At 39.3% G+C, this 26930-nt stretch overlaps 1 protein-coding gene across 1 annotated transcript in view; it reads left to right on the plus strand.

The window, feature by feature from the left end:
* The first annotated feature begins 1571 nt into the window (after nt 1-1571).
* ano2b (anoctamin 2b) overlaps nt 1572-26930 on the plus strand; it is a 47434-nt gene continuing 22075 nt past the window's right edge. Inside the window, exons 1-17 of the mRNA XM_067390861.1 lie at nt 1572-1609; nt 2029-2188; nt 3726-3764; nt 4087-4422; nt 10708-10806; nt 11030-11187; nt 11351-11405; nt 11661-11712; nt 12355-12410; nt 12492-12539; nt 12634-12698; nt 13000-13134; nt 13669-13829; nt 15633-15715; nt 16204-16284; nt 16687-16773; nt 26412-26486. Of these exons, the coding sequence (XP_067246962.1) occupies nt 1572-1609; nt 2029-2188; nt 3726-3764; nt 4087-4422; nt 10708-10806; nt 11030-11187; nt 11351-11405; nt 11661-11712; nt 12355-12410; nt 12492-12539; nt 12634-12698; nt 13000-13134; nt 13669-13829; nt 15633-15715; nt 16204-16284; nt 16687-16773; nt 26412-26486 (1728 nt within the window). The remainder of the gene's footprint in view (nt 1610-2028; nt 2189-3725; nt 3765-4086; nt 4423-10707; nt 10807-11029; nt 11188-11350; nt 11406-11660; nt 11713-12354; nt 12411-12491; nt 12540-12633; nt 12699-12999; nt 13135-13668; nt 13830-15632; nt 15716-16203; nt 16285-16686; nt 16774-26411; nt 26487-26930) is intronic.

Raw genomic sequence — 26930 nt, forward strand, 5'->3', positions numbered from 1 at the left:
TACTGTGGATGATATTTATAATATTTAGCCTAACATTTCCTTAACATTTCTTCAAATAGATTTGAACTGCAATTGACTGAGAGTGAGAAGGGAAAGGGAAAAAGAAGGGTCGATTTGAGGCCTTATGTGAAAGGATCTCTCTTCAAAACAACTCTGTATTCATACTGGCACAAAGACAGTTTTGAAAAAAAGAGGTCTTTGAGTGCAGGACATTGGAGGATCGTAGTGGTGAGGATGCTGCATTAACAGCGCCCTCTTGTGGTTCTCAGACAACACTATTTTGCTTAAATCTAGTTTGTAGATACACGTTCTGAAACTTTAGACAAGCTAAACAACAGCACTTAAATGGAATAGAAAAATATGAGCGATATTTAGAATGCAATGTTGATTGTTGACCACATGAGGGCACACACACACTGCTAAGATTCTGATGAATTTATCAAAGAATAAACAACTTAAAACCACAAGAGAGCGCTAATGTCGCATCAATGCCCACATCCCAAAAACTCCTCAGATGTTCTCCACAGCACATAAATTCACTGTATAGCCTACATGTTGGTTTGCCCGTTTACTGTTGACTTTGATCAATACCATGCCTTAACCTCCCACCGTTTGGATTAAGATAAATACATACATGTAAAAATTATGGTTTCATAGTGCAAATCCCTCCTTTTCCAGTGGGCTAGATGTACCCTCCAGACCTGTGTGAGTAAAGTAAAGCATATATATCTATAAGTAAAAGGTGTAAAATGAATGAGAGCATCAAGGCTGATTTAACGGGCAGGATTTTGAAGAGTTAAACGTGGCATACTCCCCATTCTTGTTTCCAAGAGGAAATCAAGCAAATCGAGAGCAGTTGTGTGGGTGAGCTTCTGAGGGGTATAAGAACCGCTTCTGAATGGAGGAAATTCCACATCTGAATGTGTAGAGTTCCTATAGACCTAGATATAGAATGTATCTTGGCAACAGGAAAAGCATGATAATTATGTGTTCAAATGTATGTTTTACTGGTCTTCTGATGTTCTGTATGAAACAGCAACACACTAAAGGATGCTGGGCCTAATATTTTAGTGTGCAACCTGAATGCACTTAATGGGGCAGGTGCATCATCTTAATGATGCTGTCAGCCAAAATAAACACTTCAGTTTTTAGAAGATAGATAGATGGATAGATGGATAGATGGATGGATGGATGGATGGATAGATAGATAGATAGATAGATAGATAGATAGATAGATAGATAGATAGATAGATAGATAGATAGATAGATAGATAGATAGATAGATAGATAGATAGATAGATAGATAGATAGATAGATAGATAGATAGATGGCAAAATATGGCAGTCCTGGGTAGACAACAATCATCTGTGGTGAAACTGGATGGTATGTGGGCTTTACTCACCCGTGACAGAAGGTCCTGGAAATTAGTTAAAGTTTGGCACTATCATAAGCCCTCTCTCTCTCCAGCAGTCATGGTATTAAATTAAGCCTGGCCAAAGCCTGGAGAGGATTTTGCGCCTTCACAGTCTTCAGTCACCCCATACCTGATTGTGCTTCAGCTCACCGGAGACATGGCCGTGAATGGATCCTGTTCGTATGTTGGTAAGTCATGACAAACCCTGTCCACAGATAATTGGCTATACATGGGTTGACAGCGCTTTCAAAGCTCCTGACATTAGTTATGAAGCGCATTAAAGCAACGGTTGCGCAGGATGTCAACATGCTACAGATGAAGAGTGCCTGTAGAGATGACATTTATTTAAATATATTGAACATGTAGCCTATTTATAGAAATAAAAATAAAGCTGTAATTGTTTTGGAATTGTTATTGGTCTTGAATATTGTTTATGCAAAGAGACACACGTTTCTTCTGTGATCAAAGAGTTGGGAAGAATTCTCTTTTGAAATCTCTTTTTGAGGTCTCTTGAGGTAGAAGTGCATCTTTAACCCTGCCACATTCTTAAAGTAAGATCAATATAAATGTTAAATGTATTAATTGAGATTAAAACTTCACTGTTTCCCATCAACAGAGGTGCATAACTGTGTTCTGAATGGAGTCAGCACTGCCTTGAGTGAGTCCTCCTCTATTTGCAGTGATATAAGGGAAATATCTGAGACTGAAGTTATGAACTCCATCAGATGCATTTTTGATGATCCGCTTGACTCCACTGAAGAGTCTTGGCATCATGTGAGTAGCCTGCTGAACATGTCTATGTGGCAAATAATTGTATTGTTTGTGTGTTATGTGTATGTAGATTACTTAAAATAAATAAAATGTCAAGGCCTAAAGTATGTCTATATTAGTAGAGGCAAAGGGGTTGGATCAATGGCGCTAAAGGCACCCAAAATCGCTAAATAACAACAAACACCACCACCACTACAACACTTTCCTACCACCTGTTGGTCTCTGTGCTAGGGAAAATTTCCATGATCCAGGAGGTCAGCATGTGCAATCACAAACAATTAGGTAATGTGATGTAGGCTACAGGAAAATTGAAAATGTTGCATATTTTTTGTTGCTAGTGAGAAACCCTGAAATGATCTTAATAAATTTACACTGCTAGGATGGCTAGGATAGTGTAAATATGCAAAATGCATGGACTAAATCAAATTACTTTCCTTCAGGGGGGTGGGGGGACTCGGTTTGTTGCAATGGAGGCGCAAAGTGGTCTCAATCACAATGGAGATTAATTTATGAAATATGTCTGTACTCCAAGATGTCTGTTTATTAAAGCAGGAAAAGGAGCAGTTTGAACATTGGAGATGTTATGAAATGCCAAATCTGACTGAAATTAACAAGACATTTTGGTAACACTTTATTTTAAGGTGATGTAGTTACACGTTACAACATGTACTTAGTATAGTAACAGTAAATTATGTATAATTACCCCTAAGTAACTACCCCTAAACCAAACCCTAAGTGTAACTCTACAGTAAGTTCATGTGGTTAATTAATATTACTCAGTACTTATTTGAGTTAGTACAATGTAACTACCTCACCTTAAAACAAAGTGTACCCCAAGTGGTAATTAGTGTCCTTAATAAGTAAGTAAAAACATCTTATTTCAGAAATTTTTGCATAAAATGTCAAATTCTGCCTGATCACTATCTACACTGTTTTACATTAAATCAGTTTAAAATGATTTTTACTCGCAACAACCTTATGTTATAATTTCTTTTAACGACAAGTAATGTGTTACTCTATCAATATCTAACTTTTTTTTGTAGAAGCAAGCTCATTGTGCTTATGTGGGCATTTAGCCCTACTGAATCCTTTATTATTAAGCTTTAAAGCAAGCGCTATTTCATAGAGGTCGATTTATGCATTAAACGGATGTGCGCAGATTTTTTTCAACCTGTTGGCGACTCCATCTTTACACGCGCGCGCAAGCCCCTCCGGCGCGTAATGATGCGCTCTGGCGCTTGGAGACGCGCAGGTATTCCTCCAGGGACAATTAGTCAGGGACAAATCAGAAGTTTCTGTGGAGATGCGTTCTGTTGTGCGTGAAGCAAAGCTTTGCGCTTCCCAATCAACGGTGCCAAACTCAGACAGACGGATGGATTTCATGCTTTGCGAGATCGATGGATAAACAGAGGGAAAGATGGATGGTGGCGTCTCTGTAGGGTGACATCAGAAGCGGGCATGCCACCAGAAACACACACAATTTCCCGGGAACGCCGAGGAACTGTTGCAGTTTCATCTTGTTTTTGTGTTTTTCTTTAAGTGTGACAACATGCTGCAGACAAGTGACAACAAGATACATGTGAGTATGCTTTTGATTTCTCAAGAATAGTACTACTGGAATACTAGTAGCAATACTCAAACAGGTTAGCTTGAGTTCTACAGCCAGTGAATTGAATGAAGGATAACCCAGAAATAAATAGCATCAATGAAAGGTGTCTATTGCCTTCACACTTTCAATCTAAATTGTATTGAGAGCAGCCAAATTAAGAAGCAATAGTCTGACCTACATCTATCCTCACCATACTCCCTCCTCCCTTTCTTCTGAGTTGAATTTGATATGCACACACACTGCTGTTGAACACTGAGCCTGGGTACATTGTATTCTCCTCTCACCTGTTCAGGTGGCCAATAGCCTGATGGACGTGGACCAGGACCCTTGCAAACGGCTGTACTTTGCTGACGGCCGAAGGAAAGTGGACTATGTGCTGGTGTACCACTACCGAAAACGTTCCTTCGTCAGGGGCTCTCCTAGTCAACACAGATTGTCCACCATCTCCAATGGCAGTTATCCTTTAGGAGTGGAGGAAAAAGACCCAGAGGGAGGGAAGGATGAACCTGCGGAGGTGGTGGTGGACGTTGGACCCCCGGACCCCGCCGATGGGGAGAAAATCATGATCCGAGAGGAGTTCGAAGGCAATTTAAAGGACGCTGGGCTGGAAATTGAGCGTGATAAAGAGGTGAGAGGAATCTTTTTTGTGTGTGGTGTTACCGTGGAATATTACATGCCTTCATTCAAGAATGAATTGATTGGTTACACTTTATTAAGGTGTCTGTGTTACAGTGTAATTATAGATTTAAGTACTGAGTAATAAGAATTAACTACATGTTACTATAGGGTTAGGATTAGGATTAGGCTGCGGTTTAGGGTTAGATGCATGTAATTACGCACAATTAACAAGTAGCTACATGTAACGTGTAAGAAGGACACTGTAAAAAAAAAAAAAGGATTACCAATTGATTTTGCTTTAGCCAGATGCATCTTGTTGCATTTTTGATCTTTGTAGAAAGCTGTCACTTTAGATCAGTCGAGTTGTGCCTTGTCAAAAACAATACCAATCATGATCTTTAAAGAGTGACCGTTTCTCTCCATAGCCAACAAATCTTAAAAAATAAAATGTTGACTGTGAAAAGGGACTATAACTTGGTTTCTTAAAGATTGTTTACTTTATTTGTGTGCGTAAATTATGAGCTAGTTAGTCTTTCCAAGTCCTACTATGCCATCTAGTATTGGATAGAGTTACCATTTCACAGGGCATCAGACCAACTTGGGAATCATCCACATATCATTGTTTTGTTATGTGAGCCATTACTCATAAACATCGGCCATTATGTAGTAATTGGAGTGAATTTGTACGGTATTATTAATGGTCCCAAATGAACTCTTCTTCATCTTCTGCTAGTGAGCTTGTTTTTATACTGTATCTGGGGAATTAGGTGAACTCTCCTAATCTTTTACTTAAAAAGCTAGTTGACATGCTTTCTTGTCTCATAGACGATGGCAGAAAACACTTTGTTATTGTGCGCCTCAGTCTTTGGGATTGTTTTGTACTGTGTGTCTTCATCTGTAGGGTGATTAGAGTGTGAATGCTTGTGGTGTGAAGCCAAGTAAGATTATCAGGCTGGTAATAGTAGTGATTGTCTACTCTCTCACAGAAGAGCTGTGAACCGGCCTTTGACAGCACACTGTACCCTAGCCTGAAAGGGACCAAATTTCTGCTCTAAATTTAACAGTTTGCTATTGTTGTAAATGATAGATTCCCCATTTTCTTAATCATCTGAGTGTTTCAGATCATTTAGAATTGCTTTTATAAAACAATTTGGGGTGTTTTTTTTACCATGCAAACATTTTTTATCATGCTTAACATTGAGGTATGCTCTCTATAGCATCATTTCCCAGTGGGAAGCCTGGTAAGGTGGCAAGATGTGCCTTTAGTGACAAGCTTTGTCATGATGACTTTCATCATCTTCATTATCATGATCACTGAACCCTAATTCAACACCCTTCTCCTGCTTTGTCTGATCACCATCATTACATAATGTTTTGCCCCGGGCGGTTCTTTCGAGGTGTGCTCTGTGACCGCTACAAATACCTGCAGTCAGACACTCTGAATTATTCAGCCGGTAACTGAAGTTTGATTGCAGGCAGCCTGAACAGGGACAACGGGTCAAGTCACACATTAACCATGTCTCACTTGCGGTCTTCCTCTTATCTCGACACATTGTTACAATTTACCATCACTCTGGCAGATACGCCGTCTCAGATAACGGGAGTTTTAGAATATAGGCTAGTTTTGGTTTATTGTTTCATTTGTGAACTGCCTAGTGGATTGATTTTATAGGGAGTGAAGTTTTGTTTTGAATATCTTCAATGCTCAAGGGGACGTCGCTGCAGCTGGTATCATGTTTCGGTGGCAGCGTGTTTGTTTGTCTTAACAGCCCCAGTCTGATGGATAACATTGGCTTTCTATGGAGGCAATAAATAAATATAAAAAAATAAATAACAGTCTAACAGAGAGAAAATGTGGTCAGAAGACTTGTCTTGTAGTTTGTTGCAATTTGGCATCAAATAGTGATTGCTGTCCCATCTCTTTTGGGGTTTGACCAGTGCTTCGTTCTCAGTGGTGGGAATATACATGCATGGTGCATTTACACTGAAAAATTAATTTTGCTGCTTGTTCAGATTAAGTCAAATGACACAATTTCTATACATTTTGTCCTAACTTAATTGGATTGTGTTCAATTCACTTAAATATATGTAAAATTTAAGTTTACTTAATCTGTTTGTGTTTGAATTAACTGTTGCATTAACTGAAACTGGGCGGTGCTTGTTAGTTCCTAGCATGCTTTGCATATGGCTGAATCAAGAGAGAGTAAATGTTGAAATTAAGTGTTGTTTTATGTGTTTTTGAGCAAGATGAGAAAAGGGGAGACTTGATAATGTGTAATAGTGTTTAATGTTCAATTATGCTGGAATTAGATTAGATAGATTAGATTAGATTTGTTAGGGCAGAATTAAATTTCTAGTATTTAAGATGATAATCTGTGCTTATTCTAACTAAAAGTTTGTTAACTAGCTAGTGCAGTCTTATAATTTGGTTGCGACAGTAAAATATATGAAATTAAATTTGGTGAATGAATATATGAAATTTGAATGACTGAATAATGTCAGGCAACCATATAAAATTCACTTTGAGGATTAAAGGATTAGTTCATTTTCGAATGAAAATTACCACAAGATGCACTCACCCTCAAGCCATCCTAGCTGTATATGACTTTCTTCTTTTTGATGAACATAATCAGAGTGATATTAATACATATCCTGACACATACGAGCTTTATAATGGCAGTGAATGGGACCAACAAGTATGAAGCTCAAGAAAGTGCATCCATCCATCATAAACGTACTCCACACGACATCAGTCGTGTTTTTTTTTGTAAGCTGCATACGGAAGGCGGTCTGGCAGAAGCTAGATACTTTACTTTATAACTTGTTAAATATGGATATATTTCTTACACAAGCGTAATGCTTCGCTTTAGAAGGCCTTTATCAACCCCCCGGAGCCATGTGGAGTACGTTTATGATGGATGGATGCACTTTCTTGAGCTTCATACTTGTTGGTCCCGTTCACTGCCATTATAAAGCTTGAATGCATCAGGATATTTTTTAATATAACTCTGATTGCGTTCATCAGAAAGAAGAAAGTCATATACACATAGGATGGCTTGAAGGTGAGTACATCTTGGGGTAATTTTCATTTTAAAGTGAACTAATCCTTTAACTGAAGTTTGAAGTTACATGAAAAAAAATATGTTTGTTTAACTTAATTGAATCATGTGGGACCGATGTACAAGATTAAATCATGTAAATCCAATACACTTTTTTCAGTGTACAGTCACCGTGTTGAATCACTGCTGTGTAATAAAGGAGAAAATGACCGCATCACTAGAGTTACAGCATGTGCGAGAGACTGGACAGCCTCTGGACAGTGTCTTATCCTTGTAGACCTAAAGTCTGTTCGCAAGTTTTTAATTGTGAAGTCAATCTGTTTGCGACTAAGTGCGACTTCAGTCCGATTCTCAGGCGAGAGTTTGCATCTTTGGTGTGAGCCATGAATTCTCAAGATCGCGTCCATTCAGAGATGTTGATTCTCATCTCTTTGCTTAACTTAATTATGCCAAATGTCAAAGGCAGGGCTCAACCTGCCATGAAGAGCCGTTTCCACTCACGAGTCTTTGGGAGCCCCTCAAATGTCAGTCGCAGCCGGTTTCTGCAGTGATGGCTCCCGCTCAGACTGTGCTCAAATCGACCTAATTGCCTTACCCTGCTGAGATGAAGTACTAATTGGAATATCTTATCCTAATTAACCTTCTCAGATCCACATGTTATTTTTATCTCTCCTTTGTGGGTGTGTGTGTGTGTTGAGGGGGCAGAGAAAAAACACCCGTGGTGTTAGAACGCAGGGGGCGGTGAGGATGTCCTCAGGTTTCCATCATCTCTTTCTGTCTCATCACTCTCATCTCATCTCAATGTCTCTTTCAGTTTCATCTTCCTTTCTTCTTAACACATGCTTCTTTCGATAGCATGGCTGACCACTGCCAGACAGATACAGTTACTGTCATCTCTGTATGGGCACAACGTAGCTACAGTGTTGGATTTCATGGCTACAACTTGCAAAAAGAGATCATTTCCATACCCCCCAAGTTTATGTAATATATATAGTCCCTCTTTAGGGTCTCTCAGACGGGCTTGATGACAATCTGCCACTCTTTTGACATCGATATGGCCTATTCTGGGTTATTTTCAGTTTATGTGTTTGTAGCATGCTATCGATTAGCACTGGCAATAATTCTCACACTATGTTTAAATGAATGTAAAATGCATTTAATATTTTTTTATAGAAACCTAAGAGGCAAGTGGGCAGCAGTGCAAATTAGTGTTTAAAGTATGCAAGTGTAATGACACATAAACACATTTGTTAGCGTGAGGCTGGTGTAACTGAATGTAGAAACTAGAATAGCATTACCTAAAAGAGATAATTTAGACCATTTTGCAGCTCAAGTAACATATTTATGCACTTTAATCATAAAATCCATGACCCAAAACCTACTAGAATGGATAAAGGGGCTTGTCTGGCTATCACCAGACCAAGCTCAATTTAAAATTGAACATTGGTCTGGGGAGTCTGTATGTATTTTCTACTGCACAAGAGGCGTGATCAACGAGCATTATTCATGCAATTGGATAGTCCTTCAACCAATCAGATCAATGATCCGGGTGATGTACTTTGCAGAGTGACGCAAAAACTCCAGACAGGTTTAGTTTGTATTGGTTTGTAGCATTGATCAGCAGTTTGCAGAAGCAGCAATGGCATCGAGCGATTTTTGCAGGTTGTGCAAAAAAAACACAACTGAAAGTGAGTGGTATTTACACCCACTCGAGCGATTTGTTTGCTAAAACTAAAGAAGTCATTCAGCATCGTCGAGAGGTTAAAAGGAATTGGATTGACGGTCGTGCTTGCCGTCGCTTCTCTATCGCCATCGTGTTATACCCGCCAATAGCGAGCAAGGTGGATAAGCCAGTCTGTGATTGGTTCCCGCAAAAGTGTAACAGAAGCAGTAGAAATGAATGTACGGGTTTCCAAACTGAGTTGCCAGGCGAAATCAAATCGCCAGCAGATCAGGCTGGGTTTACCCAGTCTATAAATGGGCTGCATTGGATTTCGTTGTTTTGTTGTTTTCCATGTAATGAAAGCATTTAAGAATTTGCACAAATGCATTTCCCACACTCCTAGAAAAAAGTGCAAAAATCGTACCTTTAGGGAGACAATAACTTATCTGGGGACATCTTTGTACCTTATTTACCTCTAAAAGGTTAACAAAAGTATCTCAAGGGTACATTTTACAACTCTAAGGTACTAATGTGCACATTTTAGGGGTAGATAAGGTACAGTGTTGTCCCTTTAAGGGTACAGCTTCAATGACAAGCTGTTATACCGCTAAAGGTACAATTTTACAGTTAAACAAACTAAATACCAAAATAGTGTGGTAAGTAAAATTCCATTGGAAATGCATTCGACATTCTCCTCAACCAAAGTCTATGTTAAAGGGAAATTTCAGCCAAAAATGAAAATTCTGTCATTAATTACTCACCCTCATGTCATTCCAAACCTGTAAGACCTTCGTTCATCTTTGGAACAAAAATTAAGATCTTTTTAATGAAATATGAAAGCTTTCTGCCCCTCCGTTCATATGAATTGAGCGGTTTAGCCCAAATTTTCTGAAGAGACTTGATCGCTTTATATGATGAACAGATTGAATTTAGACTTATATTCACATATAAACATTCATCAGTGTAAATAAACTCATACATCAGTTGTGGTAAACGGAAGCTCAAGCATGTTTGCTTGACGTGCGAGAACCAGTGAGGTTCATTCCCGTGTTATGAATCACGTTTGAGCATCTGCAAGAACCAATGAGGTTTGTTCTCGTGCATCAAGCAGGTTCAGTTGAGCTTCTATTTATGTTCGCTAATCAATGTTTATATGTGAATAAAAGCCTAAATTCAATCTCTTCATCATATAAGGCATTCAAGTCTCTTCAGAAAATTTGGACTAAACGCTCAATTCATATGGATTAGTTTTTTACGATCTCTATATGAACTATTTGAAGCATTAAAATGGTAGTTGCGTAGCTGTCAATGGAGGGACAGAAAGCTCTCAGATTTCATCAAAAAGATCTTCATTTATTTTCAGAAGATAAACGATAAACAAAGTCGTACGGGTTTGGAATGACATGAGGGTAAAATTTTCATTTTTTGGGTGAACTATCCCTTTAAGAATAGGTTTGTTGCTTATACTTTAGGGTTTTTTTAGTTCCTCTGATTGTAAATTTGTAGTCATAAAATGATGCAAATCAACATGGAAGCAATATGTCAAGACCTTTCTCTTCGATTTTTTCCCCAGAACAAGACTCATGGTCATGCTTTCATCCGGCTACATGCACCTTGGCAGGTGTTGAGCAGAGAGGCAGAGTTTCTCAAGATCAAGGTGCCCACCAAAAAGGTAGGATACAGCAGAGCTTTCTCTTAGTCTCAAGACAGACATAAGTCCCTCTGGATGTCCTTATGTGAGTTCTCCAGAAGCCCTCAGAAGTCCCTGCTTGTGTTATGTAGTGTTTCTCTGATGTATGTAAGGGAAAGAGGGAAAAGCACAAAAGAATGATGCTGATTGATGATCTGATGCTTTGTTGCTGATTTTGACCATAAAAATGTTGTCTCTTGTTCAGAGTTACGAGTTGAGGGAAGAAAAAGGTCTGACGGCCACCATGAACGAAGTGTGGCGGAAGTTAAATCAACCGTTCCAGCCCAAAGTACCCCATCAGGAGGAAGAGCACAGCCGGACCAAGTTCCTCTCTCACTGTTTCTCCCGGGACAAGCTCCACCTGTAAGAGCCTGACGTGGTTGGGGTGATGTGGGGTTAAATGTCATCGTGGGCCGCAAGGGATTTTCTTCCCCTCTTAGAGGACTTGACAGGATTTGTTTGATTGCCAAAGGAATCTGTGTAACTCATGGATGTCTCATCATCGCTATTTTTGGCCTTTTTGCAGGTACAACATCAAGTCAAAGGACACCTTCTTCGACAATGCCACAAGGAGCCGAATAGTGAGTCTTTTTTGCTTCACTTGTGAAAGTTCTGTTCAGCCAGAACGGTACACTGAGATGCGTGTTCTTTGGTTGTTGAGAAGAGAACACGATATACAAGAGGGAACAAAAGTTATTTGCTAGCAGCAGGAGACTGCTGTCTCTAGGCGCTGTTCTAGGAAACCAATTCCACCGGGAGTTTTCCAAGAACAATTTACAGGTTTATTGTTTGCTTGTATCTCTCTCACTCTTTCTCTCTCTTGCTGTCTGCCCCAGGTGTATGAAATCCTCAGACGCACCGCCTGCGCACGGACCTGCCAAACCATGGGTTAGTAATACGTTAATCCATAACCTAAGTATGGACTACTGTTCAGGGAATCCTCAGGATAGTCAGAGCCAGAATGTGAGTTTTGGAAGTGGGCCCGGTGCAGTTGGGACGGTGCAACACAAGCCCATGCCATATGCTCCCTTGGACCAAGCTACTGCGCAGACGGACCACCGGGGGCTATTGGGAGATCGAGGTTATCCGGCAGAAGGGATGGCTTGATGCTCTCTTTAGTCCTCCATCCTTACCCCTCCCTGTCTTTCTGTCTCTCAGACTTTCTCTCACTCGGTTTCATGAGTAAATTGGGTCATAAAGTTCTGGGATTGGGATCCGAATTGAAGCCGGGTCCATTGAGGTGGAAAGAGGGGGGCGGTGGGTAGTGGTGGTCTTTCCAGCTTGTTGCTGGGGAACTACTTTATTAATTGAGGGCTAATCACCAGAGCGTACGTGTCGTTCCTTTGAGGACTGATTAATTACTTTGATTAAAGCCTGTGTTCTACATGTCAGCTGTCTACCGCCTCCAGGACTCAGGCTGCCGGCTTTCCAAAAGCAATGAAGTTGGGTCACTTTAAAGTCATAGCAGTCAATCATTATTCCCGCGGATGATGTTGAGTATTTTAAGGTGCTCTCTTTTTTGCCTTGCAGGTATCACCACGCTGATAGCTAACGGGGTTTATGACTCAGCATTCCCGCTGCATGATGTGAGTTGTTTTTTACTAGATTCTTCTGTACTTCCTTTCTCCTGTCAGGCTGACTTGAAATGTGTTTTTGTATGACTACAGGGAGACTTTCACCCCACTGGACAAGCTGAGGGGAAGAACGACAGACAAGTATGCTGCTATTGTGTTGCTTTTTTTTTTTTTTTTTCAGTGAATCAGAAAGGAGAATATTGTCAAATTCTGTATTCTTTTGTACCTGTTTCAGCTGTTACATGATGAATGGGCAAGATATGGTGCTTTTTACAAGTATCAGCCTGTTGATCTTATCAGGTAACTGTCAAATCACTGTGACGCATTGCTTTACTGTAAATCAGAGATGCCCAAATCAGTGCCTGCAGGCCAAAATTGACCTGTGACGACATCACAAGATATATCACAAGAAGGGGGGAAAAACATGCATTCTTCATGCATAATAATTTACTTTTTTAAAAAACTTTTTTTTTAAAATTTTGCATTATAATGTAGAGTACAAGTGAATTTGATTTAAAAAAATACATATTAAATTTAATATAGTTGGATTAATTTTTCATTGATGCAATGCACTCTCCCATGTTTTCTGTGTAACCTTTAGGAAGTACTTTGGGGAGAAGATAGGTCTCTACTTTGCCTGGCTTGGTGTCTATACTCAGCTTCTGATCCCTGCATCTGTGGTGGGCATCATCGTGTTCTTCTACGGCTGGGCCACTGTGGAAACTAACATACCTAGGTATGTGCCAGTAAAGCCCATCGAGAGCTGGGCACGGGTCCCTGTTGTGGGTGGACACGCGGCAGCTGCCAGGTTGAGAGTAACTGACAGTGATTATTATATTCCACTGATATTAAAGTGATAATTAGAATCAAGGAACATAGTTCTGGTGTTTATGTTGTTGCATCTGATTCATGGGATTAATTAATGCTAGAATTGCAAGAATGTGCTCAGCATGCATTTGTGACTGAAACATCCCAGGGGAGCACAGGGAATACTGTGATCTGTATAAATGTAAGTACTTGTGTGAGTACATGGTGAACCAGACAGTTTCATTTTTGAGACCGCAGTGAACTTTTTCTGTCCGGTGCAGCCACCTTTTCCAAGGTCACAAGATAAAATAGTGTTGCATTTTTAATTGATACTTTAGACATTGGGCCATGCTGATGGATGAACACGCTGCACCATATCAGGGCTATAATTAATTTATTTCGTTGGACTGTTGCGTGGCCGTGTCTAATTTTGTGTGTGTGTGTGTGTGTGTGTTTCTGCCAGCCAGGAGATGTGTGACGAGGATCAGAACTTCACTATGTGTCCCCTCTGCGATCGGGCATGTGACTACTGGCATCTGAGCACAGCGTGTGGCACAGCGCGTGCCAGCCATCTCTTTGACAACCCAGCCACCGTGTTCTTCGCCATCTTCATGTCCCTCTGGGGTACGATCCAAAATCCCTCTCATTTCATTATCTTGATTTCTATTGTTTTATTCCATTAGTGACATGTGATGAGTATTCGTACTCATACAATTCATACATCAGCATGTAACTTAGGGGTGTCAAATGATTAAAAATGTGAAGGTAATTATTGTGGCATATAAAAGAATGAAGATATAAATCAAAATACATGCATATTTTTAAATGCATCTCAACTTTTCATTACCCTTTTTTTTAAACACAAGAATGATTGCCCTAGTTTAGATGTTAGCCACTTTTGTATATTATTTACTTGAAGAGCTTGATTTAGTCCTGTTGAATATGAGACCAGTTCAAGTGGCTAGCATTAACATGCAGAAGTGCTGCAGTCTCCATAGTGATGGAGTTGAAGAGATGTTGAATGGCCAGAGAGTAGTGTTACCTCTTTCTGTCACTGCCTGCATCCCCGGGCCTGGCTGATGGAGGCATTGTGAAACCGCTCAATTCCTGACACTGACCCGTCTTTGGCACCTGCGTGGGGTAGCAGAAGCTATACATTATTACTCATACAGAGACCCCCAGCAGCGTGTAGAGAGACTGCAACTGTTCATATGTAGGTGCTGAGATGTATTGATTAGCCATCCAATACCGTTTTAAAGCACACACTGTCTAGGCCTTTGATGTGAGGATTTAAAGGGATAGCTCACCCCCCAAAAATTCAGCCATCATTTACTTACCCTCATGTCATTCCAAACTCATATGAATTTCTTTCTTCAGTGAAAAAAGGAATATCCTAGCTTTACTTAATTACATAGCTATAGGTTTTAAGTATAATCGAAGTTAATGAAGACTGGGGCTGTCAAAAAGGGAAACATACAGTGATCTAGATTCCCAGCAAATAACGACTTAAAATTTGGTCTGTCGTCACACAAAGTTATCGAACAGCTTCAGAAGACTTGTATTATACAGTACATGTCATGTGGACTACTTTTATAGGATGGAAAAGAGCATCATAAACATTCTGCTAAACATCTGTTTTTGTGTTTGACTGAAGAAAAATAATCATACATATTTGGAAATGTATAAAAGTTGCTAAATAATGACAAAATTATTGATAAATGGTGGATCCATATGATGGAGACATGTTATCTCTATTCAAATACTAAACCCAACTAAACGTAGGTTGTGAAAATAACATACTAGCAAAGCAAATAAAACTTTACGCATACAAGTTAGGTGTTGGCAGTCTGAAGATGGTACTGGTTACATCCACAGCTTCCCATAGTACTTACTTTTTATTAAAGCAACTTAAAATTGAATTTTTATTAGCAGGTCCTTGAGCATATCTCTATACTTCACCACAATGGTAAGCCTGAAATCCACCAACATTACAGAAACTCCTTTAACTACCAATATAACAGAGCATTAAACAAAAACAAGTCTCACCATTTTCTCATCAAGCTAAATGCATAAAATAACACTTGATTTAAACATTTACTCTCCTTATCCAGCCCAATGCAAAGCATGATGGGAAGTGTAAATCGTGTTCCCAGATTTATAATGCTACTTTAACACAACAAAAACTCAAATGGATTAATTTTGGATTAACTCATTTTATTCAATTCAATTACACTGAACAAGCAGAATGATTCATTTTTAGTGTCCCTTTAATGGTTTTGTAGATGACATGTGATTTATCTTACATGAGGAAATGTCATTTTGCCTGCTATAAATCATCTTTTGCTTCTCTTTTCCCACAAGTCTCATATTTGTCAGCACTCATTTACTGTACGCCTCATCTCTCTCTCTCTCTCTCTCTCTCTTTAGCTGCCATGTTTCTAGAGCACTGGAAGCGCAGACAGATCAGTTTGAACTATAGTTGGGATCTGACAGGCATGGAGGAGGAGGAGGTACGTTCACACACATACACAGTCACATTACGTTACTCACTAGTGTTTGCCTGTCTGGACTACAGCGCAGTTGCCAAAAGCTGAATTCAGTGACACAGTGTTTGTTTGACACTGACCGACTGAAAATGACTAATGCTGACTGTTATATGATGCGACACAATGGTGGCGTCTCTATCCGATAGTATTAAAGTTTATACCCCAACTCTGTGTGTGAATGTCCTCATGTGGTCTCGGCCTAAAAATGGACTCACCAATATGTTAACTTGTTGTTTCTCTAAACGCAATCTTTGCCGCCAGGAAAAAGCGAAGGTTTGAGCTTATGTTTGAAACTCTGCTCTTTGAGATGTTGAGTCTGACTTTGCATTTTGTCCTTGTGTTGCCCTGGATTTTTGACCTGTTTGAATGGTTTGAAACTCCTCTATCTTCAGCAGTCCACTGGGTCTGGCACAGAGCGGAAAGCAATTGCCTCTTTGTCCTCTTGTCTTTAGGAGCATCCCAGACCTAAATACGAAACAATACTCCTTCAGAAGAGGCAGAGGAAGAAGAAAAATAAGAAGAACAAAAATGAGGTGGGCAGGATGTTTTTTTACTTGCTTTATGCATAATGCATTTCATTAATGGCTGACTTAAAAAGATCTAAATATATTTTCTTTTGGCTTCTGGCTTAGGAGCTATATGCAAATGCTTTATTGAAAAGAGTCAAAAAGGGAACTGCCATGGTTGTAGGGGCAGAGATGAGGGGGTGCCAAATGCTGTGGGCCTTTTGCAAAGCCTTCCCATCATGCACTGCGCCGGCCTGAAGCATTTGGCACCGGCGCTTTGGGGCTCGTAGGTTGCTCTTTGCGTTGGTGATGCTCAAGAAAAAAGGAAGATCTGGTTTGGTTTATGGAAATCCGAGATTTGCATTGTTAGCTTGAGTTTTGCCCTCTATTGCCAGCGATTGTGTGACGGTTAAGATCTGTGTGTTCCAGCCTGAGAGAGTTGTGGACGAGAGCGGGGAACTGGGGAAGGACAAATGGAGGCAGAGGTTACTGTCAGCCATGGCAGCTGGGAATCCGGTAAATGGTGCTCTCTCTTTCTCTCTCTCTCTCTCATTCTCGCCTCGGTCTCTCAAGAGCCTTGTCTCCACCTACTTGTGTTACAGTTTCTATATAATACTCCCTAGTTGTGAGGTTGGAAGGTTTTGAACTGCAATGCTGTGTGACAGCAATCCAGCTCTGTCTTCATTTTGAAAGTTTTTTACTCTGTCTACAGGCATAAACATTGTTTTCTCATCCACTGGTCAGTTTTGAGATTTTGGGCTACTTGGCTTTTCATAATGTGTTGTTTCAGACTAGCAGAAAGAAATCATCTAAACTTCACATTTCAATCACAATACTTATCTTTAAAGGCTGTTTTCTCAAAATGATCCAGAAAGATCCACTTTAGTAGCGCTTACCAAACTTTCATTCCTATGTGTGTTCTGAAGGTTTTCACAAGGGTGCTTGTTCATATATAATTTGCATGATTTTATACAACAAGCCTGTTCTGTTTCTCTTATGTAAACTTATGCAAATTAGTGCATATTTAATTGGATAATTGATCATTTGCATATTTAAACAATAGAAAACAGTCACACTTTAGATTAGGCTCAAATTCTCACTATTAACTAACTGTTAACTACGACTTTTGCCTCAATAAACTCCTAATTACTTTCTGGGAAAAAAACAGATTTTTTAATAAAGTTAGTAAGGTAATTTTTACGTTTAGGTTTTGGGTAGGATTAAGGGATGTAGAATATGGTCATGCAGAATAAGGCATTAATATGTGCCAATAAATGGGACAACAAAGTAACTTGCGTTACTTATTTGAAAAAGTACCTCGGATATTTTGTTGTAAATTTAAAAGTATTGCATTACTTTACTAGTTACTTGAAAAAAGTAATCTGATTATGTTACTTGTAATGCGTTACCCCCAACGCTGGTGAGAATTGAATCCTACACTAAAGTGTTACTCAGAAAACTTGTAATAAAAAAATGTTTGTAATTCTTCTAATCAGTGAACTGGGAAGTATGGTGATATCTATATCTTCTTTTCCACCATCGATTCTAAGAACAGTCAGGAACGATTCCAGTTATTTTCCATTTGAGCCCGGTACGGCACGGCATGATTACTAATTGTTACCCGTAATTCTCAGCACGGTTGGCACATGCAAGGTAGAATGTGTGTAAGTGACGTCACCACTCAGGATTGGTCACTTGTCTGTTGCCTGGCTACCAGTTTCTCTGTAGCTGGCTAAGCACACTATTAGAGTGACGTAAACATGAATTAATAATAAATATCTGATCATTCTTCATAACACGGTCACTATTTGCTTCTCATGTCGTCTGTAAACTCTTGCATTACCAAGGCAATGACTGACGTATCTGTATTACATTCCAAAGAGCTCTGTTATCAGTCCCACATTGGAAAATGATCCGTACCGGCTGCGGCAGATCGGCATGGAATAGAAGCAGAGCAAAGAGAACAGTTTGACCCGACGGTAGAAAAACGGCTCATTAGTTAATTTTTTACCCTATTCACCAGGGGTGTCTTGCCTCTCTTTCTGTCCTCTATTATATTACCATTTCCTGAAAGAATAACTTTCAGCCCATTAACACATGCACAGCACATTTAGTGAGAGAATTGGAGCCCCTTTTAATTTGCAAATGGCCCATGTGTCTGTCAGAGGGGCTCAGCTGGGTGGGGTGGTCACAACGGGGTCGTTGGCATGGGAAATGTGGCCGTCTCTCACTGCCGTAATCCTCTTGCTGTAGGACGTGCATGTGGGGCTAATACAATTAGATCTCATCGGTTTGCTCTTTTGGCTTCACGTAACCCAACGTTAGTCATGTCGTAACAGCATTAAAGGTTTGCCTAAGGTCAGGTGTGTTAGTGAGCTGTTCGAGAGGAAATACACTGCAGGTCACTATATAAAAACATACGCTCACTAAATAAATCTGTTGTCCAGGAAGGTCTCGTTACTGCTCACACATAAGGTGTGAACCTCAGAGATTTGAGTGTTTCGGTCGGAACATGCAAGTCATGTTCGTCAGTTTGACATCATTTCTTGAGGCTGTTGTCATGCATGAAGTGTAATTAGGCAAATTAGCCCAATAAATTAAGACTTATTAGTTTATACATGATGTGGCTTGTAAACAGGTACACCAGCATCCGTAGCCTCATTTCTCCGTGGGTGTGCATTGTGTTACCATTCCAACTGTGTTAGTAGTTCAAGCTTCTTAAGGTTTCCCAGGGTTTGTAGAAAATTAATCCTGGTTTAAAACCAAGCCTGGACTCACTGTGAGGTTCGTGGCCTTAAGGATTATTTTTACAAATGATAATAATAATAATAAAAAAAATCTAAATTCAATCTGCTAGGAATTAAAGTGTTTACCAGGCTGCTACAATGAGGGCTTACAGAAGAAACAGTCACTGGATTTGCTAAAGATTGAAAGGTTTGTGGCACCAAATCTTAGATAGTCAAAAGAAATGTATTAAAGGCAGTCAGTAGCAAATAAACATGATATCCTTCAGCATACCTGTATATTGTCATCCCATAAATTGCATGTAAAACAAGATCAGTTTAATCATGAAAGTCTTGTTTTCAAAGACTATATCTTGAAATGTTTGTTCTTGGTATCAAATTGGCAAATGCTTTCTATATTTTAAGCATAAACCTCTCTAATTATACTAAAAACCAAACAAGCTTTAACGTTTTATGCAATTTTGGTTCTCAAGTAAATGGTGTATCTTGGTAAAAAGATGTTTGGGAATTATTAGTGGAAAACTAAATCTTCAGCTGATTTTTTTCATTATTATTTTTCGTTTGATTCGGTAAATATTGTGTATAAGCACTGAACGATAATTAAAGAGATGTGGGTAGCACTTTATTTTACAGTCCTGTTTCACATGTACCTATTATATACTTATTGTAGTAATTATAATAACTGGGTAATAACTAGGTACTAGTCCTGAACCGACCCTTGAGTAGGTTGTTTTCATTTTTGGGTGAAGTAACCCTTTAAACCTAAACTTAACCAATCTAGTTGCTTTATATTATTCAATGCTTTCTTGGTAAGTGCACTGTAAGGACATTGAACATACTGTAAAATAAAGTGCAAGACATGTCTTCATGTCTTTTTTTCTTTCATGGTTTTTTTTTGTTTGTTTTGTTTGGTTGTTCTGGTTTCATTGTGCATCTATATTCCTTATTAAAACTTGTTCAGAACAGGAGGCATGCTATGGCATACTTTTGGACCGATTTAGTGACCTCTGACCTAATGTTTAGCCTATTTTTTTGTTTTGGAGGCCTTTGTGTCCAAGAGTCTCAGATTTAAATTTGTCACTTGCATTATGGCGCTTTTTCCTCATTCTTATGTTTAGCTACTCTGTCCCAGATATCATGGCCTACGGTCAGTCCTGACCTAGATGTTCTGCAGAACCTTAAATCAAGACTATATATCCTAATGAATCCATTTAAAACACCCTGGACTTAGATATGTGGTATTTTTAAAATCAGATCAGTGCTGGTCTGCCAGACGTTGTAAACAGGGCAATTTGTACTTCATTTTTATTTGGATGGTAAACAAGTATATTATCTAGCACAAATTCACTGTAGAGCAAATAAGCAACAGTCACCAGGGTCCAGTTTGATACTCATCAGTTTCTGACCGCTTTATGTAAGCGATGTTGTGGTGAATGAGACTGGAAAAACCACAGCCCACAGGATTTCGTGACTGAGTGTTGATAGAGCTCCCCGTGTTTTTCACAGCTCATTTGTATTGCCACAAGGCCCCAGAAACCCTTAGAATAAACGATTAAATACTGGAGAGGCAGTAAATCTAGCGAAATCACTCATTTAAGAGCGTCACATGGTGTGTGTGTGTGCGGTTTGGGGTGACTGCAACGAGAGCAGATGATGAAAGGTATTTAGTTCAGGGAGTTATAAGAAGAATGCATCCGCTTATTTTTCTTAACACACATGCTGCGTATGTTTATTAAATGTTAAAGTGTGAAGGTTTCTATGAGAGATTAGAGACTTTTGTGGAAGTTTAAGAGATGGGAATTATATTCAGTGCAGTTTGCTACACAGACTGACCAGCAGAGAGCACTAGACTCCAGTGCGTTTATGCATATATGCAAGCGTCCTTCCAAGCCTGGCTGAACGCCAAACCTCTGAATTAAGCAAAGTCCTCACATCTCCATGGAGACACGGGACACTCGAATCCCACTCCCTCGTACGCTCGGTTGGGTGTGCTCTTATCTTCGGCTCTTTAAAAGCCTTTATCGTATAACTATGTCATCTTGGCAGCTATCTTTAGGACACATTAGTGACGTTTGTTAAAAAAGTGCAGCACACCCTTTGCGTGGCTAATTTTAGAGCAAAATGTTTTCATCGCCTCCAGAAGCAAAGTAAGGGAACATTCCTCATTATCTTTGAGGAGGAGAGTTGCATTTGCTCTCTGAAAGTGTGCATCTGGCTCGGGAGGAGAAGATAAAATGATTGACCTCTAACTGAGTTGTTATTTGTGCTTTTCCAATGCAGATGGAATTTTTTAATAAATTCTGCCTTCAGATTCATTCACTCTGGGTCCAAAGGACTAAAACTGTTTTTGGCCAAAGATTGAAAGCATGGTAGCAAAAATCTAAGATGTTCAGAAGATATAGGATAAAGCAGTAGCAAGTAAACATCTGTATACTGTGCTTCTCATGAAGATTTTCTTTAATTATACTAAAAATAAAACACTTATAGTTCACCCAAAAATGAAAATTCTGTCATTGTTTACTCACCCTCCAATTGAATTTCTTTTTTCTGCTGTACACAAAGGAAGATATTTGGAAGAATGTTTGTAACCAAGCAGATCTCGCCCCCCGTTGACTACCATAGTATTTTTTTTTCCTAGTATGGTAGGAATGGGGGGCGAGATCTGCTTGGTTACATTTTTGGGTGAACTATCCCTTTAATATCTTATGCATTTCTTATGCAAGCAGAGTTTTGCTTTCTGATTGTGCATGTGTGTGATGAGGGCGATTTTTCTGATTTTATTAGTGTCTGATCATGATGATATTGAAGTCTGAGCAGGACGTCTGGGACGTTAATACACAATGTTGCATAATTGAACTTTGCATGTCATTCATCCTATACTTAATCTATGGCCTGGTGCGTTCCTGCACAAGCCGTTTATTAGAAAGATCCCTGCTGATCTGAAGCATGTAGGTTTCTTTGTGTATAATCCTGCTCTGGTGGTCTTCTCCGATCAGAGCACAGAGCTGGAAGGAGATGAGAGTGTATTTTAAAGGAATTTCAGATCTGTCAGATGGGGCTCGCATCAGATTATTCCCTTCAGTACCCGACGCCCAAAAGACAATCTTCAGTCAAGCCACTCTTAATGGACCTCTGCCTCTTTTATCGCTAATAAAGACCTCAAAAGCTATATTTAAAATACTGAAATATTCACTAGTAGGCTGTGTGTGTGTATTTCTAACACAAATACAATCCTTTCTGTAATGTTTCTGCATTGTGTAAAGCTGCGTATACATGCTCTTGGTTTGCTAGCGTGGGCACTGGCATGGTTCCGGTTCTTGTTCTCTCTCTTCTCTGGCTTACAGTATGCTCGGAGGGTGGGGGTTGAGAGAACGGGGCGTACGGTGACGTCAATGTGAACACGGCATCTCTGCAGAGCGACATATGGCCGTGGAGGAAATCCCCACACTGGCGATCCTGTCACTAATTTCCCAAAGGGCTTAGTGTGTCGTCCGAGTGAGTATGTGCGTGTTGGCGACCACGCGCTAACAAAACCTGAGCCCATTGACATTTTCATGTCTGCTGGGCAGATCAATGTTGGTGATGTCAGGTTGACATGAAGTCTCGTCAACGAAGAGATCATCCCGTTACAAAAGGCGACAAGTCAGATGGTTGCTGATGTGTTGGTTTTATATAAACTCTTAAAAATGAAGGTTACAAAAGGGTTGTTTTTGCAGCAGTGCCATAGAAGAACCTTTTTGGGCTCCCCAAAGAATCTTTCAGTTCGTAAAAGAACCATCTAAATAATAAAACTTCTATGCGAAGATGCATTTACCTTTCTTGATCTTGTTGTCTTTTGAGTTACATTTATGCAAAAACCTCTAGACAGCCATAATAAAAGACAAAGAAAGTTGCACAGCATCTTGACTTAAGCTTAAGGAAGCGATATTCTCCATCCGGCAGCTGTCGTACACACCCAACCCACTCCACAGTCAGCGAGCTGTTGAATTAATCCAGTGATCTATATCCAATATATAACACACAGACAAGGGCTGCTGTCCTCCGCAGACTATCACGAAAGCACATGATCACATGTGAACCATCTTTCCCACTTTTTTTAATGTGTCAACCTCCTTTAAATCTTAAAGGAGGCCTTAAACGGATAGTTATCACAAAAATTCCCCTCAGAATTGTGAAATAAACTCACAATTGCGAGTTATAAAGTCCGAACTGGGAGATATAAAGACGCAAATGCAAGGAAAAAAAATCAGAATTGTGAAATAAAAATGTTTAAAAGTTATCTATATATAGGTTTAAAAATGACTTCTTGCTGTAACTTCTATGTATGTATGTCCTCTATGAACTGCATATGTGAATTTTATGTAGGCTACACTTACTGTTTACATCAAATTCATGCTTTAATAATAGACTAATCATTGCAGGTTTCATCAGTCCAGTCTGTGACTTGCAACATAAACATCTCCGTTTGGCTTCAATGAAGACTATATTTTTTGCATTCTGATATCCAAAGCACAACAAAACATTTTTCTCTTATTCTCTGAATTTTGTACATTTTATTTTTCTGCAACCACTATGCGCGCGCAGCTGCAAGTGAAACAACTGTGACGTCTGCTCCAAATGGGTCTATTCATATTTTAAATGAAACCAATCATCTAAATCTCCTGAGTTTCTTCATTTCATCAGTCAATTTCAAAGGCTAATACAACATTTAATAAAATTTATTACATTTTATGCAATTGGAATATGCTTTTATACAAAATGACGTACATTGCATTTAAGGTAAACATTTTTTCAGTTACTACTAAAACATACTAAAGTATATTTACTGTAGTTTGACCATGCCAAATATTTTTACTATGAATTTTTGCATCCATTGTTTCACTTAAGTATAATTTCTCAGTGCTTTTCTGACACATCAAATCTGCAGTTTAAAAATAAAAAGTGTTAATTATTTAAAAACTATGCCACCTGTCTTCTTCCTTCCTCTTCTCTTTTTGTTTTTACAGTTTTCATGATGCGGCTGATTACATACATAATTAATTCCATTCCTCTGCATTCTTTTGTCAGGCATCTTTTGTTATTATTATTTATTGCTAAGCTTGCACGGAATCTGCGCCTGCGGAAATCCACAGAAAGATCCACAGATTTCAGCAGAATTCAAATGGCCCACATTTATACATTTTTAATGTATTTACCTCCATTTTCATCCATTACATTTACATCCATTTGTGATTTTCCTTCACAAGTCAGCAAAGAAAATGGGATAAAAAGTATGGAGATCTCACGTGAGCCTACACTGTAAATAAGCTGTAAATAAAACAAAAATAATTGGATTATGTTTTGCAAGAAAATTGGAGTATGTTTTACAATTCCTACACCAGTGTACCTTACATACTTGTGGCACGTTACAGAATATTTGTGGTATCAGCTTGTACAGTCATCTCTGCTTGTTCTTGTGCCAAATGCAGAAATACTTCCCACAAACTTCACACAAAGTCCTGTAGTGCAAGCATACTCGGTTTCACATTTTAAGAGGGCATCGCAGCCTGTGACCAAATAGCATCATGCATCTTAATGAAGGGTAAGCAACCGGTGAGACCGCAGACCTGCAGTAATTCCTCTCATTACGGGGTGAGGGTTTGTGAGCTGAGCCTGTGGATCACAATTGCATGACCCACATTCATTATTCTGGAGACCCTAAAGTTGTGGCATATCGAAAGTTACACGTTCCAAGTTCCTGGGTGCCAGGGTTTAGTCATGCACTGTGCTAGGTGGTGCTGTTTGCCTCATAATGAGTCCAATTGCAGGAGGTAGATATCTGTTGTGTCAACAGACTGACATCAACAAATAAGAGATGGGCTCTGTTCCAAACCCTAATGAGCTGCCTAGCTGGACAGCAACATAGGCACACTCCCAGTGCAAAGGCTGTTCACAATAGGTGGCAAAATTGCATTTTGGCCAAACTGTAATCATGCAGCATTGAATATATCCTGCACAGATACAGCTGGGAATGCATCCAACGAAGTTAAGGAAGTGTTGAGGAAAATGTTTTATTCATTACTGAATAGTATCCGTAAAACTATCTTAACCAGTGTTTAAAGAGGTCCTTGATTATGATTTCAGTTTTTTAACTTTAGTTAGTGTGTAATGTTGCTGTTTGAGCATAAACAACATCTGCAAAGTTACGATGCTCAAAGTTCAATGCAAAGAGAGATATTTTCTTTTACAGAAATCGCTTTTTAAGGACTACCACAAATGGCTGGTAGGGACTACAACAAGCTTCAAGCTTCATTCTAAAAGTTGTAACTTCTTCCTGAGTCTCTCCATCAGTGTCCGACTCCGGTTTGAACAATGTAAGGTTGAACACCGTCGTCATTTTGGCTGCGTGAGATTCTCCAGCTTTGCTGTTGCTGAGCAACCAAAGCTGTTAAAGCTCCGCCCTCTTCTGGAAAGGGGGCCGGGAGCAGCAGTTCATTTTCATTTAAAGGGACACACAAAAACGGCATGGTTTTGCTCACACCCAAATAGTGGCAAATTTGACAAGCTATAATAAATGATTTGTGGGGTATTTGTACTTCACAGACACATTCTAGGACACCAGAGACTTACATTACATCTTGTGAAAAGGGGCATTATAGATCCCCTTTAAGTGTGCTTTGTATTCTGGTGCATTTTGGAGAACGAATCAACAGAGAACAAGTTGAGCATCAAAACTGTCACTTTTGAGGTTAAACAGTAGCTACAGACGGTAAACAGTGAGAACTATTTGTGCAATTGTTCCTTAGAAAATGTGCTCGGATGACTTGTCAAACACTCTTTCGAATGTAATGATGTTTTTGTAATGACATTTTTTATGACTTGAAAGGCACAAAGCTGCCTCTTAACATTCCTATGGCCTGCTATTTCATTTCACTACGATTTCCACTGAACTTAGGCTGAATCCATTTTTCTGCTGTTTGTCATGTAGCACGTATTCCTGAGAGGAACATATGTTTTGATCTGCTGTCAAAATTTTGACAATGAAGGACGATTAACCCCAATGGGAACAGACCACCCTCACTCCACTGCTGCCTGTTGTTTTTGGCTTGATGAGGTTTGATCTAAATGCAGAAGAGGCATATTCAATTTGTTTTGGTCACTGAAATAGGTTCTCCGTGTTGGCCGGATGTTTGGGAGATCTATCACTTCTAGACAAAGTACGGAATGTACAGTTCTCACTTTAGAGTGTTAATGGCCTTAATGTTGTCATGTTTTTACAAGTGGGCAGCTGAATTATTCCCGCTAATAGGCTAGTCATTCTAAAAGCAACTTAAAAGTAAAGCTCTCAGAAAAACAGAAACACATGCATGCAAACAGTGACCAGGATGCATGTTTCCATTAGTCACCTTAAATGTGTCTCTCCCTTCACAGACTGGACACGAGAAGCTAACATGGAGGGACAGACTGCCTGGATATTTCATCAACATTTCCTCCATTCTGTTCATGGTAACCCATTGAGAAATATAACAATTTCTATTAAAGCTATTATATCTTTGCACTTTAGTATGTTTAAAATATATCAAATTTAATTGTGCAATTAAAATTATAATCGACCTTTACATGTGCTTTAATACGTTAGTCACCACATCAAAATAAGTCAGCATGAAATGGAAGTTGTGATACTCTTTTCTTCCCTATTATGACATATAAGAAATTACAAGAATCAATTCACAAGAATCAATTCACATAAGAAATTACAAGAAAAAATTTAGGGCTGGACTTGATTTTGTCTACCGAGAATTTCTTAGATGGGTTGGATGCTTGTGGTTTGTTATTGGTCTATCTCGTGTGAGTGACAGGTTGCCCCGCCCTTGCACAAGTTAACGCATCATCAGAAAAGAAATTAGATGTTGTTGCAGGAATGAGGGGAAGTTATTTTAATTAAAGATT

Source organism: Chanodichthys erythropterus, chromosome 8 (genome assembly GCF_024489055.1).
Source record: "Chanodichthys erythropterus isolate Z2021 chromosome 8, ASM2448905v1, whole genome shotgun sequence".
Taxonomy (NCBI): Eukaryota; Metazoa; Chordata; class Actinopteri; order Cypriniformes; family Xenocyprididae; genus Chanodichthys; species Chanodichthys erythropterus.